Raw genomic sequence first — 22,687 nt, forward strand, 5'->3', positions numbered from 1 at the left:
TGCGAGGTCCCTCAAAAAATACTCAAATTTGTCTTTGACAGCTGCTGTCTCACTATAAAATAACGTTTTTCAATGTCTATTTAATTAAGGCATTGTGTGCCCTCATTAATTTTCTTTATTATCACAAATTTGGGCACATACTCTCAAAATGTTTTGCCCTAGACTAACATGCAACTAAAAGTGTGTAGGATGCAGGAAGAAGGTTGACCTCTACACTCTACTAATGTCCTTTTAAATAACTGGGAACAAAAATATTCACAAAGGGACTATATAAACCAATTTTCATATGACTGCATGTAATAGACATTACTATAAAGAAGAATATGCACAGATACTGATATACAAATCCAGTATAAAACCTTTAAAAAACTTACTTAGAAGCTCCCAGTTTAGCTCTGTTGATGAGGTTAGGCTGGAACAACCAGTGGAAGGGGCTGGCAAAGCAAGAAGAGCAGTCACTCCCCCCTACCCTCCATCAGGGCCGGTCTGGGAATAAAAAGCAGCCCTGGAAAAATTGTAGACCAGCCCTATTTTACGTTGACTCAGTATAATGCATGCACCCCATTTTTATCAAAGGGGATTACTGGGATATTCCTTCCCCCTTTAATTTATATTAGAATTATATTATATTCGATTGCATTAATAAAAGTTCCAGATTGTGGTTATATATGCACCCTACAACCCAATTGCATCCAATAATCACCCCTTTAAAGACAGATTACACAAACAGGAATCTGTAGACATCAGTATACATCTAAAACTTTGGGGCTTGGTTAGGAGTCTGAAAATCAGCACAATCTTATTTAAAAATAAGCAAAACTATATATTTTTACAAAAACACTCTAAAATGGGATATATAAGTGGATCATATACAAAACATTTATGCAAAGAAAAATCTATTGTACAATGTCTCTCAAGGACCGCTTAATGCAGTAGAATTGCAAGATTAACAAGTGCATAATAAAAAGACAATGGGGTAGATTTATCAAATGTCGTGTGGACAAATGTATTTCATCTCCCATTTTCCGGCCCCCTGAATCATGTGGCAGACATCAGCCAATCACAGACTAGTATACGTATACACTGTGAGCTTGTACACATGCTCAGTAGGAGCTTGTTCCCCAGAAAGTGTGCATAAAAAGACTGCAAAATTTGATGATATAAGTAAATTGGAAAGTGTCTTAAAACTGCTGCTCTTTCTGAATCATAAAAGTTTATTTTGACTTAAGTGTCCCTTTAAGGAAAACTACCGCCTAGATTTAGAGTTTTGCGGCCAAAGGGGTGCATTAGCTACGCATGCTTTTTTTTCCCCGCACCTTTTAAATACCGCTGGTATTTAGAGTTCACAGAAGGGCTGCGTTAGGCTCCAAAAAAGGAGCGTATAGCATATTTACCGCAACTGCAACTCTCGATACCAGCGGTGCTTACGGACGCGGCCAGCTTCAAAAACGTGCTTGTGCACAATTCCCCCATAGGAAACAATGGGGCAGTTTGAGCTGAAAAAAAACCTAACACCTGCAAAAAAGCAGCGTTCAGCTCCTAACGCGGCCCCATTGTTTCCTATGGGGAAACACTTCCTACGTCTGCACCTAACACCCTAACATGAACCCCGAGTCTAAACACCCCTAACCTTACACTTATTAACCCCTATTCTGCCACCGCCGCTATCGCTGACCCCTGCATTTTATTATTAACCCCTAATCTGCCGCTCCGTACACCGCCGCAACCTACGTTATCCCTATGTACCCCTAATCTGCTGCCCCTAACACCGCCGACCCCTATATTTTATTTATTAACCCCTAATCTGCCCCCCCACAACGTCGCCACCAGCTACCTACAATAATTAACCCCTAATCTGCTGACCGCACAGCGCCTCTACTATAATAAAGTTATTAACCCCTAATCCGCCTCACTCCCGCCTCACTAACCCTATAAGAAATAGTATTAACCCCTAATCTGCCCTCCCTAACATCGCCGACACCTAACTTCAATTATTAACCCCTAATCTGCCGACCGGATCTCGCCGCTACTATAATAAATGGATTAACCCCTAAAGCTAAGTCTAACCCTAACACTAACACCCCCCTAAGTTAAATATAATTTAAATCTAACAAAATAAATTAACTCTTATTAAATAAATTATTCCTATTTAAAGCTAAATACTTACCTGTAAAATAAACCCTAATATAGCTACAATATAAATTATAATTATATTGTAGCTATTTTAGGATTAATATTTATTTTACAGGCAACTTTGTATTTATTTTAACCAGGTACAATAGCTATTAAATAGTTAATAACTATTTAATAGCTAAAATAGTTAAAATAATTACAAAATTACCTGTAAAATAAATCCTAACCTAAGTTACAATTAAACCTAACACTACACTATCAATAAATTAATTAAATACAATACCTACAAATAACTACAATTAAATAAACTAACTAAAGTACAAAAAATAAAAAAGAACTAAGTTACAAAAAATAAAAAAATATTTACAAACATTAGAAAAATATTACAACAATTTTAAACTAATTACACCTACTCTAAGCCCCCTAATAAAATAACAAAGACACCCAAAATAAAAAAATGCCCTACCCTATTCTAAATTAAAAAAGTTCAAAGCTCTTTTACCTTAACAGCCCTGAAAAGGGCCATTTGCGGGGCATGCCCCAAAGAAAACTGCTCTTTTGCCTATAAAAAAAAACATACAATACCCCCCCAACATTACAACCCACCACCCACATACCCCTAATCTAACCCAAACCCCCCTTAAATAAACCTAACACTAAGCCCCTGAAGATCTTCCTACCTTATCTTCACCATGCCAGGTTCACCGATCCGTCCTCCGAAGTCTTCATCCAAGCCTCTGAAGTCTTCATCCAAGACCAAGCGGGGGCTGGCGATCCATAATCCGGCTGAAGTCTTCTATCAAGCGGCGGCTGAAGAGGTCCAGAAGAGGCTCCAAAGTCTTCATCCTATCCGAGAAGAAGAGGAGATCCGGACCGGCAACCATCTTGATCCAAGCGGCATCTTCTATCTTCATCCGATGATGAACAGCTCCATCTTGAAGACCTCCAACGCGGATCCATCCTCTTCTTCCGACGTCCAAATGAAGAATGAAGGTTCCTTTAAGGGACGTCATCCAAGATGGCGTCCCTCGAATTCTGATTGGCTGATAGGATTCTATCAGCCAATCGGAATTAAGGTAGGAAAATTCTGATTGGCTGATGGAATCAGCCAATCAGATTCAAGTTCATTCCGATTGGCTGATTGTATCAGCCAATCAGATTGAGATCGCATTCTATTGGTTATTCCGATCAGCCAATAGAATGCGAGCTCAATCTGATTGGCTGATCCAATCAGCCAATCGGATTGAACTTGAATCTGATTGGCTGATTCCATCAGACAATCAGAATTTTCCTACCTTAATTCCGATTGGCTGATAGAATCCTATCAGCCAATCGGAATTCGAGGGACGCCATCTTGGATGACGTCCCTTAAAGGAACCTTCATTCTTCATTTGGACGTCGGAAGAAGAGGATGGATCCGCGTCGGAGGTCTTCAAGATGTAGCCGTTCGTCATCGGATGAAGATAGAAGATGCCGCTTGGATCAAGATGGTTGCCGGTCCGGATCTCCTCTTCTTCCCGGATAGGATGAAGACTTTGGAGCCTCTTCTGGACCTCTTCAGCCGCCGCTTGATAGAAGACTTCAGCCGGATTATGGATCGCCAGCCCCCGCTTGGGCTTGGATGAAGACTTCGGAGGACGGATCGGTGAACCTGGCATGGCATTGAACTTTTTTAATTTAGAATAGGGTAGGGCATTTTTTTATTTTGGGGGTCTTTGTTATTTTATTAGGGGGCTTAGAGTAGGTGTAATTAGTTTAAAATTGTTGTAATATTTTTCTAATGTTTGTAAATATTTTTTTATTTTTTTGTAACTTAGTTCTTTTTTATTTTTTGTACTTTAGTTAGTTTATTTAATTGTAGTTATTTGTAGGTATTGTATTTAATTAATTTATTGATAGTGTAGTGTTAGGTTTAATTGTAGATAATTGTAGGTATTGTATTTAATTAATTTATTGATAGTGTAGTGTTAGGTTTAATTGTAACTTAGGTTAGGATTTATTTTACAGGTAATTTTGTAATTATTTTAACTATTTTAGCTATTAAATAGTTCTTAACTATTTAATAGCTATTGTACCTGGTTAAAATAAATACAAAGTTGCCTGTAAAATAAATATTAATCCTAAAATAGCTACAATATAATTATTAGTTATCTTGTAGCTATATTAGGGTTTATTTTACAGGTAAGTATTTAGCTTTAAATAGGAATAATTTATTTAATAAGAGTTAATTTATTTCGTTAGATTTAAATTATATTTAACTTAGGGGGGTGTTAGTGTTACACTTAGCTTTAGGGGTTAATCCATTTATTAGAGTAGCGGCGAGATCCGGTCGGCAGATTAGGGGTTAATAATTGAAGTTAGGTGTCGGCGATGTTAGGGAGGGCAGATTAGGGGTTAATACTATTTCTTATAGGGTTAGTGAGGCGGGAGTCAGGCAGATTAGGGGTTAATAACTTTATTATAGTAGCGGCGCTGTGCGGTCAGCAGATTAGGGGTTAATTATTGTAGGTAGCTGGCGGCGACATTGTGGGGGGCAGATTAGGGGTTAATAAATATAATATAGGGGTCGGCGGTGTTAGGGGCAGCAGATTAGGGGTACATAGGGATAATGTAGGTTGCTGCGGTTTGCGGTCGGCAGATTAGGGGTTAAAAATTTTAATAGAGTGGCGGCGATGTGGGGGGGGCCTCGGTTTAGGGGTGCATAGGTAGTTTATGGGTGTTAGTGTACTTTAGACCACAGTAGTTAAGAGCTTTATAAACCGGCATTAGCCCAGAAAGCTCTTAACTACTGACTTTTTTCTGCGGCTGGAGTTTTGTCGTTAGATTTCTAACGCTCACTTCAGCCACGACTCTAAATACCAGCGTTAGAAAGATCCCATTGAAAAGATAGGATACGCAAATGGCGTAGAGGGATCTGCGGTATGGAAAAGTCGCGGCTGCAAAGTGAGCGTTAGACCCTTTCCTGACTGACTCTAAATACCGGCAGTAGCCCAAAACCAGCGTTAGGAGCCTCTAACGCTGGTTTTGACGGCTAACGCCAAACTCTAAATCTAGGCCTACATGTTTAAACAGAAAATCACCATTAAAGTATATGAAGAATTTTGTAGATAAAATAGTTAATAAGTTATTCTACAGCATTCTGATTCTCCTCTAATGTCTGAAACAAAAGTTTAAGAAAACATTGTTACTACTTTTTCATCAATAAAAGTTTTTCTTTAAAATAAGTGCAAAAGATAAAATAATATAATCTACATACTTTTAATAATTGATGATCCGCTGATTAATGAATTTTAGGTAATCAAAAGAAATCCAATCTCATCGTTAACAGAAATAGATCTATATATTTTATTACATTTTTGAATCAGCAAAATATGGATTATTGGACATAACAAATCATTCACGGTAAAATGGCTGTATGGCCTCCATTAATTAAATTACCTTTTTTCCTTCTTCCCAGACACGAGGGCAGTGTCTTTACATCTAATGATGTCCAGTTTCGTAAGTGCAAGCCATCAAAGACACATCGCTTCCCAGTGTGATATGTGAAGGGAAGGCCAAAATTTGGGTAAAAACTCCACTCAGAACCCTCACCTTGGCAAACTCCTATAAGACACAATGCCAGGGTTATCATTCAATGGAGACTAAGAGGTAATTGCTTTGGCATGAAGACATTATATATGTGTTTTCTTTATATTTTATATTTAAACCATGAATGATATAAAATACCTCATATTGGAAAAAGCTAATGAATTTTCCACTTTAAAGAGACATGATACTCATATACTAAAACCTTTGAAAGTGATGCAGTATAACTGTAAAAATCTGACTAGAAAATATCACATGAATTTCTCGTTGTAAACAAAAATATTTTGTCTCAAAATTTCTTAAGCTCACCAGAGTAAGTATTCTGTGATCCAGCTACTCTTCGTACTGTCATATGCATGGTAAAAAAAACAGCCAATCAGCTTCATCAGTGTACATTTTGCGTTACTGTGATTTTGTGATATTTGAGTATAATATTGTGAGATTTCGTAGTAAACCTCCTTAAACTGGCACATGCCAGATGCACACTGCCTAGCAACAGGGCCATCTTTAATATTGACTGGACCCTGGGCAAACATTTTCTTGGGGCACCACCCATGCAATTTTGCCCTCCACCCCAACATCCCAAAAAACAACTAAATCAATTTATTGTATAATTTTTTTTAAAATTATTAGCCCAGCAGTGGATAACCCACTGCTGGGCTAATCATTTAAAAAAACAAATTGCAATATGTGAAACTAGAACTAAGCAGTACTAATAAGTCAATAAATATATAAATTCCTCCACTGTGAATTAATTTAATATGCTTTTGAATGTGATTCTGGTGTGAGGTTAGCTGGTTAAAGAGATTTAGGGCAGCCAACAGGAGCAAAGCAAGGTAAAGACTGAGGAGGAAGCATGGCGGTGCAGACAAATATAAGTTTACTGGGCGCCATGTACTAAGGCGTCAAATTTTTCGCACAGACCGTATCGAATTAACCCGCCAGCATTCGCACCATGCGGATAGAACTTCGTTACATGAATGTACTAAAAACCAAGCCGTAAAATTTCACGTCTTTTGTGTCTCGAAGACAATCAGATTATTGATAACTTTGAAGCTTTGTTCGGCGCGAAAGAGCAAAGTTACGAAGCAGTTTGCAACCTAATTGGTTTAGTTCTTCACCCACGTGATCATCTAGGTGTCATAATCGTCAGACAAGCGGCAACGTCTGGTTGCTGACATGTATAAGAATGTGCATTTTCCCAGAAATCTTAGAATATTGTTTATTTACTTTTCGGTATTCACTTTGAGAAGATGGCTTGCTCCGGAGATTTAGCTACTTCTAAGAAGACTCGCAACCCTAATTTCTCTCATCAACAGAATGTTGTACTTGTTGATCTAGTACTCGAATATTATGACAATATTTATGGTGCTCATAAGAAGTTTATTTGGGGAAAAAATTAGGGACGCTGTGAGTGCTCAAGGACCAACTAAAAAAGATATCGACTCCTGCAAAAAAAGATTCAACGATATAAAGCATCAAACTAAAGCCAAAATTGCCAAAGAAAAGCAATATGCACGAGGTACTGGAGGCGGACAACCTTATGTCGCAGATTTGACTGACTTTGAAAGAAAAGTTTTACAGAGGCTTGGCACGGAGGTTATTGAGGGCATAACCGATGACTGTGATAGCGATATTCAAGGTAATTATAAATTAATCTCCAAATTAATATTTATATTGTTTAATTGTCTGCACCAAAAATGTGTCTCTTACGTTAATGTTTTATAAAATTGTATTCTGTAACAGAATCATGATTGAAAAATTTTTGGTTTACTGTCCCTTGATTTAGTAATTTGATTACTTCTCAAAACATTTTCAAGTTTCTAATATACTCCATAGTAGTTTTCGTATCGTAGTACAATAGTTTTCTATTGTATTCGCTACCTAAATGGTCGCGAAGCAAATCACGCAAAGTTACAGTGAAAGTTGGAGCGGGCGGATTAGTTGTAACATTCAGAATTTCCGATTAAAGTGAATTTACGTGCAATCGAACATGTAGTAAGTGGAAAAAGGCTTAGGAACGATCAGTTGCGTAAAATTACGATAGCTGATGAAAAATAGTGTTTTTTCTATTCGATCGTAGATTGGTAAATACGAGATGCAGATTGCGAGCGAATTTTGACGCGGAAATTCAGACGGTCACTTCGATGCTTAGTACATGGCGCCCACTGACTGAAACAGCAGAACTACTATGGGAAGCTGTAAAATCTGAGACAGAGAGAAAATAAAACTATAAAAATAAACCTTACCTTAATGTGTGAAGTATCAGCATGACAGTATACATCAGCCACAGCAGCACATTTCACTTCTTTGCTAGAAACAAGTTCCATCTCACCCTGCACTAGACAATGCTGCATGGGGGAGGGGCGTGTGTGCACTCACTTATTCTTACCACTGACACCTTTCTACAAAGCACTGTTCCCCAAACAAACTTCAGTTAGTTGATCTTAGGGCCACAGCAGAAAGAGCAGGGCTAAGGGGACCAGCAGACTGGATGCTGTCTGTCCAAGGCTGCATGGATACAGTGTGAGACGAGTCACACAGCCTCAAGACTAAAGAGAGCAGTGTGTGCAGCTGCACAGATGCTCAAATCCTCACGTGCCTGCCACTCCAGCTTTCTGCTGCATACGCCTACAGTCAGCCCTACACAGAAACAATCCCCACCACCAGAGCAGTTACCTGGTAACAGTGGTAACCCCAGCAGGACCTTTTCCGATGCAGTGGGATTGTCTGGATACTGAGTTAGGGCTTAGCATTCAGTGCTTCACAGTGCACATCTAAAACAGCACATGGCACTAGCTTGGCATGTCACATGACACCAGCACGGTCTGGCACAGTTTCTCACAAATAAATATAAGCAGAGAACTTTTGACTGTGACAGTATTAGTACTGACTGTGTGTGTCCCTCATGTCACATGACATCAGCAGTATAGCATGAACCAAAAAAAATATATATATTTTTTTTTTAGGACTCTTGGGCCCCTCAACAAAGACGGGGCCCTGGGCAGCTGCCCCTTTTGCCCTGTGTTTAAGACGGCCCTGCCTAGCAAGCCCTGAGACAATCATCTTGTATGGTTACTCAATATTGATTTACCAAGATTCCAAGAAATCTTTATGTGATATTTTCTAGACAGTTTTTCAAAGATATTCTGCATCACTTTCACGTGATTCAGCATTTGGGTGACATGTCTCTTTAAATGACAAAAAAAGAGAGAGAATAGTACCAAGATTTCAATTATGCAAGAGAGATATAGGAAGAACAGTAATTTTACATAGAAGTTATTATTATAAATTAATATTTTCACTATCTCTCAATTTTCACGTTTTGGTTAAATTCATCTATTTTCATAAAACTAAGAGCTACAAAAATTATTGTATATCCAAATAGCACATCTATGCAAGAATCCCAGCTTGCTTTTTTGCTTTTCCCCAGAAGTATTATGTATACAGTTCCCAATGCACCACAGACCTCTGGGTAATGTATGCAAATGAGATATACTGTACAATACCTAACCGCTAACCTCATTATGTTTTGTTGTTCATATTAGTGCTTACAGATCACTGTTTTTCTGAACTAATAAAACAAATTTAGGTATCAAAATAAATGTGAGAACTGGGTAATGTAAAGTAGGTAATATTTTGTTTAATTATATACTGTATATATATATATGAATATGCATAAATTGTTACATTTATGATATTTCTGCAAACAAAAATTATTTTCTAAAAAGTCTTGGTCTGCTGAAAAAAAAATCAAGGTATAAATTGTGTGGGTACCTTAAAGAAAAATATTGAAATTTATGTGTAAATGGAATGGCAGCTAAACAACGAAAAACAGCATTATCACAAAGTTGTGAAAATGGTTCAGCGGCAAAGGGGTTAATATAAAATACATTTGAAAGTCTTCTATTTGAAGTCTATACCTCCTTGAACACCTTTTTTCCCCTTCAAAATTAGCATGAGCCACTTCAGCCCACGAGAAGGCTGCTGACCACCTTTTTCCTTCCCATGCTGCTTTGATGGTGCACCAGGATGTTACGGTTTGTCTGCTAGCGCAGTAAGCAGACAGACAGATGAAGGAGCATTCTTACAATAGTTAACTTTTAATGGTTCTTTTTTTTTCTCCAGTTTGAAATAACTCTGCAAAGTGTAATTGATTTTAGACATTTGAAACATACAGTAGTTGATTTCTTCTGAGCTAATGGGTTTTATTTGAAAGTGCATTTTCTACATAAAAAAGAAGAGAAAAGAAAACACAAAATGGCATAAAATGAATCACTGAATATAAACAGTATGGTGTTTGCTGTTGAGTCATATTAGGACATTTGGGGACTGGAGTTGAAAAACTCTGATAAAGTATGTTACAAGGAAAATGCCAGGTAAAGTGTATATCCCTCAGAGAAACTGTTGCAGAGACATGTACCATATAGGGTCCCAGTGAAATAACACAAGAAAAACATGCCATGGTAAAATGTGCCAGGTAAAATGTACCCGTGTGCCCCAGTGAAATAAACCTGATAAGCTGCATGAGATGAAGTTAGGTGCAGAAATTCCAGAAAACAGAAAAATATACCTGATACCATTCTATCACATTCTGGGATAAGCACAATTGCCTCTTATTTTTTAAACTTAACCCCTTAGTGACCAGGCCACTTTTCAATTTGTTGACCATCTGGGACCAAGGCTATTTTTGCATTTCTGCGATTGTGTTTAACTGTTATTTTCCTCTTACTCATTTACTGTACCCACACATATTATATACCGTTTTTCTCGCCATTAAATGGACTTTCTAAAGATACCATTATTTTCATCATATCTTATAATTTACTATAAAAAAAAAATTATAAAATATTAGGAAAAAATGAAAAAAAACACACTTTTTCTAACTTTGAGCCCCAAAATCTCTAACACATCTACAACCACCATAAAATACCAATGCTAAACAGTTTCTAAATTTTGTCTTGAGTTTAGAAATACCCAATGTTTACATGTTCTTTGCTTTTTTTGCAAGTTATAGGGCAATAAGTACAAGTAGCACTTTGCTATTTCAAAACCATGTTTTTTCAAAATTGGCGATAGTTACATTGTAACACCAATATCTGTCAGGAATCCCTGAATAACCCTTCAAATGTATATATTTTTTAAAAGAAGACAACCTAAGGTATTAAACTTGGGGTATTTTGACTTTTTTCATGCAACCATTTTACCACCAATCTATGCCAAAGTTTGGGGGGGAAAAAAAATAATTAGATTTTTTGACAAATAGCAATTTAGGAATACATTTACTGATAAAATGGTAAGGGTTACTGCCGAATAACACCCTAATATGTCTTCAGTAGCATCTCCTGGGTACAGTGATACCACCCATGTATAGGTGTGTCGGGTTCTCTGTGGGCTAAAAGCCCTTATTTTTAGAGAGCGCATTCCAGTTTTTCAACTTGGAATTTTCACATCGGTCATAATGCACCCATGTCCTATTTGGGACATTTCTGAAGCTGGCCAATGGAATTTACCCCCATCAAACCATATATTTTTGAAAAGTAGACACCCTAGGGTATTTCAAATGCTGGTATTTTAACAGTTTCCATGCACTAATTCAACCACTAGTCTTTGTCAAACTTTTGGGTAGTCATTTGTTTGTGTTATTTTTCACACACATTGTACTTTAGGCATGGATTTTCAGTTCCTGTTATGTGTTACTGCCAAAAACCACCTCAATATGTGTTCAACAATATCTCCTGAGTACAGTGATACCACCTATGTATAGGTGTGTCGGGTTCTCTGGGGGCTAAATGGCCTTATTTTTAGGTAGCACATTCCAGTTTTTCAACTTGGAATTTTCACATTGGTCATCATGCACCCATGTCCTATTTGGGACATTTCTGAAGCTGGCCAATGGAGTTTACCCCCATCAAACCATATATTTTTGAAAAGTAGACACCCTATGGTATTTCAAATGCTGGTATTTTAACACTTTCCATGCACTAATTCAACCACTAGTCTTTGTCAAACCTTTGGGTAGTCATTTTTTTGTGTTATTTTTCACAAACATTGTACTTTAGGCATGTATTTTCAGTTCCTGTTATGTGTTACTTCCAAAAACCACCTCAATATGTGTTCAACAACATCTCCCAAGTACAGTGATACCACCTATGTATAGGTGTGTCGGGTTCTCTGGGGGCTAAATGGCCTTATTTTTAGGTAGCGCATTCCAGTTTTTCAACTTGGAATTTTCACATCGGTCATCATGCACCCATGTCCTATTTGGGACATTTCTGAAGCTGGCCAATGGAATTTACCCCCATCAAACCATATATTTTTGAAAAGTAGACACCCTAGGGTATTTCAAATGCTGGTATTTTAACACTTTCCATGCACTAATTCAACCACTAGTCTTTGTCAAACTTTTGGGTAGTCATTTTTTTGTGTTATTTTTCACACACATTGTACTTTAGGCATGGATTTTCAGTTCCTGTTATGTGTTACTGCCAAAAACCACCTCAATATGTGTTCAACAACATCTCCTGAGTACAGTGATACCACCTATGTATAGGTGTGTCGGGTTCTCTGGGGGCTAAATGGCCTTATTTTTAGGTAGCACATTCCAGTTTTTCAACTTGGAATTTTCACATTGGTCATCATGCACCCATGTCCTATTTGGGACATTTCTGAAGCTGGCCAATGGAGTTTACCCCCATCAAACCATATATTTTTGAAAAGTAGACACCCTAGGGTATTTCAAATGCTGGTATTTTAACACTTTCCATGCACTAATTCAACCACTAGTCTTTGTCAAACCTTTGGGTAGTCATTTTTTTGAGTTATTTTTCACAAACATTGTACTTTAGGCATGTATTTTCAGTTCCTGTTATGTGTTACTGCCAAAAACCACCTCAATATGTGTTCAACAACATCTCCCAAGTACAGTGATACCACCTATGTATAGGTGTGTCGGGTTCTCTGGGGGCTAAATGGCCTTATTTTTAGGTAGCGCATTCCAGTTTTTCAACTTGGAATTTTCACATCGGTCATCATGCACCCATGTCCTATTTGGGACATTTCTGAAGCTGGCCAATGGAATTTACCCCCATCAAACCATTTATTTTTGAAAAGTAGACACCCTAGGGTTTTTCAAATGCTGATATTTTAACACTTTCCATGCACTAATTCAACCACCAGTCTTTGTCAAACTTTTGGGTAGTCATTTTTTTGTGTTATTTTTCACACACATTGTACTTTAGGCATGGATTTTCAGTTCCTGTTATGTGTTACTGCCAAAAACCACCTCAATATGTGTTCAACAACATCTCCTGAGTACAGTGATACCACCTATGTATAGGTGTGTCGGGTTCTCTGGGGGCTAAATGGCCTTATTTTTAGGTAGCGCATTCCAGTTTTTCAACTTGGAATTTTCACATCGGTCATCATGCACCCATGTCCTATTTGGGACATTTCTGAAGCTGGCCAATGGAATTTACCCCCATCAAACCATATATTTTTGAAAAGTAGACACCCTAGGGTATTTCAAATGCTGGTATTTTAACACTTTCCATGCACTAATTCAACCACTAGTCTTTGTCAAACCTTTGGGTAGTCATTTTTTTGTGTTATTTTTCACACACATTGTACTTTAGGCATGGATTTTCAGTTCCTGTTATGTGTTACTGCCAAAAACCACCTCAATATGTGTTCAACAACATCTCCCAAGTACAGTGATACCACCTATGTATAGGTGTGTCGGGTTCTCTGGGGGCTAAATGGCCTTATTTTTAGGTAGCGCATTCCAGTTTTTCAACTTGGAATTTTCACATCGGTCATCATGCACCCATGTCCTATTTGGGACATTTCTGAAGCTGGCCAATGGAATTTACCCCCATCAAACCATATATTTTTGAAAAGTAGACACCCTAGGGTATTTCAAATGCTGGTATTTTAACACTTTCCATGCACTAATTCAACCACTAGTCTTTGTCAAACTTTTGTGCAGTCATTTTTTTGTGTTATTTTTCACACACGTACTTTAGGCATGGATTTTCAGTTCCTGTTATGTGTTACTGCCAAAAAAACACCTCAATATGTGTTCAACAACCTCTCCTGAGTACAGTGATACCACCCATGTATAGGTGTGTTGGGTTTTCTGGGGGCTAAAAGGCCTTATTTTTAGGAAGCCCATTCCATTTTTTCCACTTTTAATTTTCACATCCCATGCACCCATGTCCTATTTAAGACATTTCTGAAGCCGGCCAATGTAATTTACGTCAATCAAACCATATATTTTTGAAAAGTAGACTTCCTAGGGTATTTCAAATGCAGGTATTTTAACACTTTCCATGCACTAATTTAACCACTAGTCTTTGTCAAACTATTGGGCATTCATATTTTTGTGTTATTGTTCACATACATTGTACTTTATACATGGATTCACAGCTCCTGTTATGTGTTACTACCAAAGAAGACACCAATATGTGGTCACCAACATCTCCTGAGTTCAGTGATACCACCTATGCATAGGTTTGGTGGCTTGTTTGGGGGGTGCAATGCCAAATGTCTGACATGCGTTTGTGATTTTTTTTTCACATTTAACATATTTTCTTTGCCTATCGTCTTTTTGGGGGGTCTTTTAACATACCCCAATTTATTTGTTTTCCATGAATGTGCATATATTTGAAAAGTTGACACTCCAAGGTATTGTATATGGTGTGCTTTGATGCCTTTGAAGCAACCGTTTTAGCCCAAAAAATTGGAGAAAGTGTATGGTGGTTATTTTTCAATTTTCATTTTTACAGACACATTGCTTTTTGACTATGATTTAGGAGAGACTGTTGTAAGTTATTGCAAAAGAATACTTCAGGTTGTTTTCTGCAAGGCACCCTGAGTACACCTATGCCCCCCATGCATAGGTTTGACAGGATTTTGGGAAGGTTATGTTACAATTTTATGACTTGTGATTTTAGTTATTAACAAAGAGAGTATTTCTTCTGATAGGCCTATCTTTAGTTTGTGGCCTATCGCATACCCCACTTTTATTTATTGCCATGAAAGTGTATATTTTTTAAATGTTGACACCCCAAGGTATTGTATATGGTGTGCTTTGATGCCTTTGAAGCAACCGTTTTAGCCCAAAAAATTGGAGAAAGTGTATGGTGGTAATTTTTCAATTTTCATTTTTACAGACATATTGCTTTTTGACTATGATTTAGGAGAGACTGTTGTAAGTTATTACAAAAACATACTTCAGGTTGTTTTTTGCAAGGCACCCTGAGAACACCTATGTCCCCCATGCATAGGTTTGACAGGGGTTTTGGTTAAAAAAAAAATAACAGGCCCAATTTAAGAAAAAAATAGAGTAGTGAAATGTAAAAATCTGGCACAGTAAAAGTAAAAAAAACAAAAACCCATCTAACAGTAAACATAACCAAATAAAAAAAAAAAAATATATATATATATATATATATATATATATATATATATATATATATATATATATATATATATATAACACCAAATGTATTTATTTTTTTTAAAATTGACCATTGTATGGTACCGCTTGAAGCAGTCCCCAATGCAGAGTGCAGGCTGTCCAGGGCAATCAGGACAGTGATATATGGTGTCCCTTCTCTTCCCCCTCTTGGTACAGACTCTGCATTTTTTTGTGGTTTCTGCTTTGCGGCAGTAGGGGGGATTTTAAAAATAAAATGAGTAGCCCCAACTCTGCTCTCTCCCATCACCGCCCGGGGAGCAGGTGCATCATGGTACAAAATCCCAGTAATAATCTGGAGCTGAAACTGTAAAAAAAGTTTTTTTAACTCTGGGGTTTGCTTTTTTGAACAACAAAAAAGCGTTGTGGGTGGCAATCTGCATTAGATAAATTGCAACCTTTTGGTACCAGGCCCTTGTCTTCCGCATAATTAGGTAGGGCTGCAGCAGCTGATCAGCCAGATCAACCCCACCCATATGCCGGTTATAAGACTTGATGCACACTGGCTTCCTTATGATCTCAGCTCTGCCACGTACAGAAACCGCCACCGTCCTCTCTGTGTGGATGGTGGTAAGAAGGTATACATCCTTCTTGTCTCTGTACTTAAATGCCAACAGCTCCTCTTGGCGCAGAGCTGAGGTCTCCCCCCTTCGTAGCCGGGTGCGTACAAGTTGTCCTGGGAAACCTGCGCGGTTCTTTTTAATTGTACCGCAAGCTACTGTATCAAAGCAATACAGTAGATTGAACAAAAGGACACTTGTATAAAAATTGTCTAAGTACAAGTGATACCCTTTGTTCATTAGGGTTAATATCAGGTCCCAGACAATCTTGCCAGTGGTTCCCATATGTTCTGGGCAACCTGGAGGGTCAAGGTGGCTATCCTTTCCCTCATACACCCGGAAGGCCTGAGTATACCCAGTCTCGCTGTCACAGAGCTTATACACCTTTACCCCATATCTGGAGCGTTTGGAAGGAATATACTGCTTGAATCCCAGCCTTCCCTTATACTTCATTAGGGATTCATCAACGCATATATTCCTTCCAGGTGTATAAGCCTCTGCAAACCTGGCAGAAAAGTGGGTTATCAGGGGGCGGATTTTATACAGCCTGTCAAATTGGGGATGCTCCCTAGGGGGGCACAGGCTGTTGTCGCTGAAGTGCATGAAATGCAGAATCATTTCATACCTCTTCCTCGACATAGTCTGGGAGAAAATGGGGGTAGAGCAGATGGGGCTACTACTCCAGTAGGAGCGAATGGAGGGTTTCTTTATGATGCCCATCAGCATAGTCAATGCCCAGAATTTTTTGAATTCTGGCACATTGAGGGGGGCCCATTGCTGCTTTGCCAAATATGTTCCAGGCTTTGCAGCACGGAACTGATGGGCATATAAATTAGTTTGGGCGACAATGTTCCCCAATATATCATCGCCCAGAAACACTTCCAGAAACTGCTGGGGGCTAAAACCTGCCACATCTATATTTATGCCAGCATTTGCTTTGAAGGGTGGGATATCTGGCCTCTGGAGATGAGGCGTTACCCACTCTTCAGCAGCAATGGCAGCAACACGCCTCCTTCTGGCAGGGGGGCTAGCAGGGGGGCTGGCAGGGGGGTAGCAGGGGGGCTGGCAGGGGGGCTAGCAGCCACAGATATATCACTATCAGTTGAGACTGCATCTAGTGATGTATCTGAGCACATGGCAGGGTCAAAATTGGGGTCTGAGTCAGAAATAGAGGCATCTGACTCTGACGCAAGGATGGCATACGCCTCCTCAGCACTATATCTTTTCTGTGACATTTTTGTATCTGTCACAGAAAACAATTACTAAAAAAAATTAAATTAACTAAATTAATTAACTAAATTAACTAGCAAAAAAGTACAGCTATGCTACTGCCAGTGATTTATAGCGATCACTGGCAAGCTAGTGGTTAATGGCTCTGAAAATTAAATTAAATTAACTAAATGTTTCTGAAAAGAGCCTTTGGGTTTTTAAAAAATTACAACAACAAAATTAACCCCTAAAAAATGCACAGACAGCAAAAAAGTACAGCTATGCAACTGCCAGTGATTTATAGCGATCACTGGCAAGCTGGGGGTTAATGGCTCTGAAAATTAAATTAAATTAACTAAATTAATTAACTAAATTAACTAGCAAAAAAGTACAGCTATGCTACTGCCAGTGATTTATAGCGATCACTGGCAAGCTAGGGGTTAATGGCTCTGAAAATTAAATTAAATTAACTAAATGTTTCTGAAAAGAGCCTTTGGGTTTTTAAAAAATTACAACAACAAAATTAACCCCTAAAAAATGCACAGACAGCAAAAAAGTACAGCTATGCAACTGCCAGTGATTTATAGCAATCACTGGCAAGCTAGGGGTTAATGGCTCTGAAAATTAAATTAAATTAACTAAATGTTTCTGAAAAGAGCCTTTGGGTTTTTAAAAAATTACAACAACAAAATTAACCCCTAAAAAAATGCACAGACAGCAAAAAAGTACAGCTATGCAAATGCCAGTGATTTATAGCGATCACTGGCAAGCTAGGGGTTAATGGCTCTGAAAATTAAATTAAATTAACTAAATGTTTCTGAAAAGAGCCTTTGGGTTTTTAAAAAATTACAACAACAAAATTAACCCCTAAAAAAATGCACAGACAGCAAAATGCAGCAAAAAAAGTGCACCTATGCTACTGCCAGTGATATATAGTGATCACTGGCAAGCTAGGGGTTAATGGCTCTGAAAATTAAATTAAATTAACTAAATGTTTCTGAAAAGAGCCTTTGGGTTTTTAAAAAATTACAACAACAAAATTAACCCCTAAAAAAATTCACAGACATCAAAATGCAGCAAAAAAAAGTGCACCTATGCTACTGTCAGTGATATATAGTGATCACTGGCAAGCTATGGGTTAATGGCTCTGAAAAGAGCCTTTGGTTCTATATTTTTTAACAAATAAAAGAAATAAATCTCTCTCTCTGCTAAATACAGGTCTCTCTCTCTCTCCAACAAAATGGCAAGTGAGGAGAGGGAGGGAGATCCACACTGATCATAGTCAATATTTACAAATATTGACATGATCAGACAAATGGGGTATTTTATTATTATTTATTTTTTTAGGGTGGGAGGCTCAGATTGGGTGACCCTAGCTTGCCCCTATGATGATGCAGGCTAGGGACACCCCCAGAGGCCCCATGATGCACTGGGCATCGCCATCTTGGATGCCTAGTGAAGGGGGAGGGGGGGGGCTATTTAGGGCTTTTTTTATTTTAATCGTGTTTTTTTTTTCTTTTTTAATTTTATTTTACAAGTAACTAAGTGCCTCGACCCACCGAGGCACTTAGCACACAAGCAGAGCATCGGAAGTGTGTCCGATCGCTTCCGATGCTCTGAAACACTGCCGGGCTCCACGTGGAGCGAAACCGGAAGTGATCACTCGTGGGGGAGTGATCAATCCGGTCCCGGCACTCGGGAACAGTATTGCAGGATGCCTAGACCTCAAGGCAAGCCTGCAATACTGTTAGAGCAGCTGGAAGCGATTTCGATCGCTTCCAGTGCTCTGTTAAACCGACGACGTATGCCATACGTCCTCGGTCGTTAAGTGCTTTTTTTCTGAGGACGTATGGCATACGTCGTCGGTCGTTAAGGGGTTAAAGGGACACTGAACTCAAATTTTTTTCTTTTATGATTCAGATAGAGCATGCAATTTTAAGCAACTTTCTAATTTACTCCTATTATCAATTTTTCTTCGTTCTCTTGCTATATTTATTTGAAAAAGAAGGCATCTAAGCTTTTTTTTAAATCAGAACTCTGGAAAGCACTTTTTTAATGGTGGATGAATATATCCACCAATCAGCAAGGACAACCCAGGTTGTTCACCAAAAATGGTCCGGCATCTAAACTTACATTCTTGCATTTCAAATAAAGATACCAAGAGAATGAAGAAAATTTGATAATAGGAGTAAATTAGAAAGTTGCTTAAAATTTCATGCTCTATCTGAATCACGAAGGAAAAAAATTGGGTTCAGTGTCCCTTTAATAAAGGAGTTGATTTCAATGTTTTGTGCTTATTGGCTGGGTAACTGCTCCTGATATGCCTTTATCAATATGGGAGTGATCACAACCTAAATGATAACACCATTTCTGTATTTAAAAAGAGTGTATTAGATCCAAGCAGATGTCAGACATTTCACCCATAGGGGCCGATTTATTAAGTCCCAATGGCACTGTATTCACCTGTTTCGCTGGAAACAGGAGTTAAGAAGCAGCGGTCTTAAGACCGCTGCTCCTTAACTCATCTGCCACCTCTGAGGCAGCGGACAGCAATCCGCTCGATTGCATACGATCGGGTTGATTGACACCCCCTGCTAGCGGCCGATTGGCCACGAATGTGCAGGGGCCGTCATTGCACAAGCATTTCAAGTAAAATGCTTGTGCAATGATAAATGCAGACAGAGTATGCTGTCAGCATTTATCAATGTGCAGCGGACATGATCCACTACATTCGGATCATGTCCGTCCGCACATTGATAATTCGGCCCCATAGTATGCATGGACAACATCAACACTAGAAATCACAATCTGTATAGCCTTAAGTTACACATATAGATAAGTCACACATAAAGGTCAATGACCTGAGCAAGCTCAGACAAGAAAAATAAGATGGCACAGTCCATGACAACAACAGCGATAGAATTGTTTGACAACAACCGATATGCACCATATAATAAATAATAATAAAAATGTCATCATCATGAGTAAATGTAACATCATGAATAAAACATATCTACAAGGTATTGACAGTTACAAAAACAATTCAAATACCAATGTAGAAATGTCCCAGTGTCCAAAGTAAAACCAGAGACCAACCCTGGGCTGTCTCTGCCTAATGCGAAGCCAACCCTACCCCTGCCTGTAATTATTCTGCCCACTGGACAATGGAGATCAGTCTCCCTCACTCAGTCTAGGCCTCCCAGTTCCAGAGGGAAAATTGTGGAGGTATGAAAATGGATTTTCATGATGTAAAGATTGCTGAATTTCAAGTTTTCAAGATTTAAAAGATTTTGAATTTCAAAAGTGCAAAACTCCTGTAAAAAGTAATTCACAAAAAGCTAAATTAGTGTTTAACAGATAGTGCCAATAGAATAAGGACCCCTATTAGTACAATATGAGCACCTTCTCTGATTTTTTCTTAAAAACTCCTGTAAAAAGCTGCTGAAAAAGTTTTTTCTGATTGGATTTTTTATTGTTTCCTAAGGTGTTTTCAAGCCACAAATGTGTTTGAAAAGCTCCCCAAGACAAATGGGGTTTTCAGATGTGCCGAAACAAAGTTGTAGACTCTACAGTATGATATGTAAAGCACGTTGCAGGATAATTGTAATGGGGAGGAATGATGGTGTTTATTAGACATCTGAAAAAACAAGCAATGGAGTACATTCTATTCATGTAGAAATGCTTGTTTCTACAGATTCACCATAGTCTAAAGGGACGTTTGCCTTTGATAAGCTTTACTAAAGTTTTAATAAATATGAGGTGACCAGATTTCCCAGACCCAAATTCTGGACACATCTTACCTAAATCTGGGACACCTCATAAAATTTGAGGACATTGTAAAAAAAAAAAAAACACTATTGATTTATTACTAGCTGTGAGCATAAATGGAGGCCATAAGACATTTCAAAATTAGTGCTACTTATTTAGCATGAGATGGCCAAAAAATCATCAGTACTTAACACAAGAAATCACTGTTTCCTACACCTTTGAGAAAGTAGTGTTTTATCTTACCAAACATGTAGCACTCATTTTTGTCGAAAAAAGGTAAGCTCAGACGTCCTATATAAATAAAACTTGACTTTTATTGTCCATAAATAAAATCTAGAGATACACACACACAAAGAAGAAGAAGAAGGTGGGGAGCGTAGCCGTGCAGGAACATGGCTGCATTTTGAAAAAGCTCCGTAGCAGGACCTGTGTTTACAGCTCAAAACTGGTGACATAGGAGAATAAACACCTCTTTTAACAACAACTGATGCACTGCTAAACAATAACAAGCTAACATATGTGGAATAAAAGGATCACAGAAAAGTGGAACTACACAACAAAATTGTTATCGATTGATTCCTGTGAAGGGATTTATAACAAGAAAATAATATTCTGGCTCCAACCAACACCCAACTGACTCCTGATGGCTAACTGCAGAGTCTGAGAGACTGATACTATAGTAGATCATTATCACAGTTTGGGACCGTGACCACCGCCATAGTTGCAACCCACATGGAGTATACTTGAAACGCTCTGGTGCACTTGTGTAAAAAGAGAGGACTGGAGAAACCCATCTACCTTTTGAAGCAAAACGGGTTGAGAGGGTAAGCAACACATATTTTTGTCACTTAATCCACCCGGTAACCTGCTTGCAGCCATAAAAAACGGCTTAAACGACATACCTCGCTCTCTTTCACAATAAGTGCTGTCTCTTTACTTATACGGTCCACTGCTTAGACCGGTTAAAGCATTCAGTTGCTATTATGCTCTCTTATTATTTGCAAAAAAGAAAGCAGTCCATAACATTGATCTTGGTGCCTCTTACTTCAGCAAACAGAGTGGGACATATTAATTGACAGACACACGATTGAGCCAAGAAGGACGTATAACTATCACATACTTAATGATATAAAACCTTGTAAAAACAACCCCTCATCTAATCTATCTGGTTGAGACTAGAACACCTTTATATTTAAATATAATTGGAAATCTGGTCAGAATTATTATTATAGCCTAAGTTATTTATAACTACAGAAATTTAATAGCGGAAGATCAATGGCGTCTAAACAGAACATCAAAAGCGATAAAAATTTCCCATATACACCTGCTAATACCATGAGTTCCTTTTTTCATAAACATGACCCTGAGAATACGGATCAATCAATGGAACATGCAGTTACTGAAGTCCATCACCCAGACCCTCAATTTCAGACACCCTCCTCTCAGACTGACCAATTGATCCTGATCCAATCAACCATATCAATGTTACCATCCAAATCTGACCTAGCAGACCTGAAGTCATTTATTAAAAAGGAAACTTCATCCCTGAGAAAGGACATCACAGAAATGGGTACTAGGTTAGAATATTTGGAAGAGGGTCAGGATAAATTGAATAATATGATATCAGACTCTAATCACCAACTGACACGTCAGGAAACCCTCATACAATCTCTTCAATTGAAAGTAGTCGAAGATCTGGATAACAGGAGCAGGAGGAGTAATCTACAGATAAGAGGAGTACCAGAGGAAGCAACAATGGAATCATTGCCCTCTTATCTTCTACAATTGTTCGAATACATAATACCAACCCTTAAGCTCACAGAAACGTCTATGGAAAGAGCACATAGGACATTAAAACCTACGCTAAAAACCACCCAATCCTCCAAGAGACATTATCATCAAATTTGCAAACTACTTAGACAAGGAGGCAATATGGAAGCAAGTTAGGCTACAA

The 22,687-nt window shown here is 38.3% G+C and overlaps 1 protein-coding gene across 1 annotated transcript in view; it reads right to left on the minus strand.

The window, feature by feature from the left end:
- The window catches only part of SPATS1 (spermatogenesis associated serine rich 1), a 62,416-nt gene that overhangs the window by 27,202 nt on the left and 12,527 nt on the right, over window positions 1-22,687 (minus strand). Inside the window, exon 4 of the mRNA XM_053711155.1 lies at window positions 5,572-5,736. Within this exon, the coding sequence (XP_053567130.1) occupies window positions 5,572-5,736 (165 nt within the window). The remainder of the gene's footprint in view (window positions 1-5,571; window positions 5,737-22,687) is intronic.

This window comes from Bombina bombina, chromosome 4 (assembly GCF_027579735.1).
Source record: "Bombina bombina isolate aBomBom1 chromosome 4, aBomBom1.pri, whole genome shotgun sequence".
In the NCBI taxonomy this organism is placed as follows: Eukaryota; Metazoa; Chordata; class Amphibia; order Anura; family Bombinatoridae; genus Bombina; species Bombina bombina.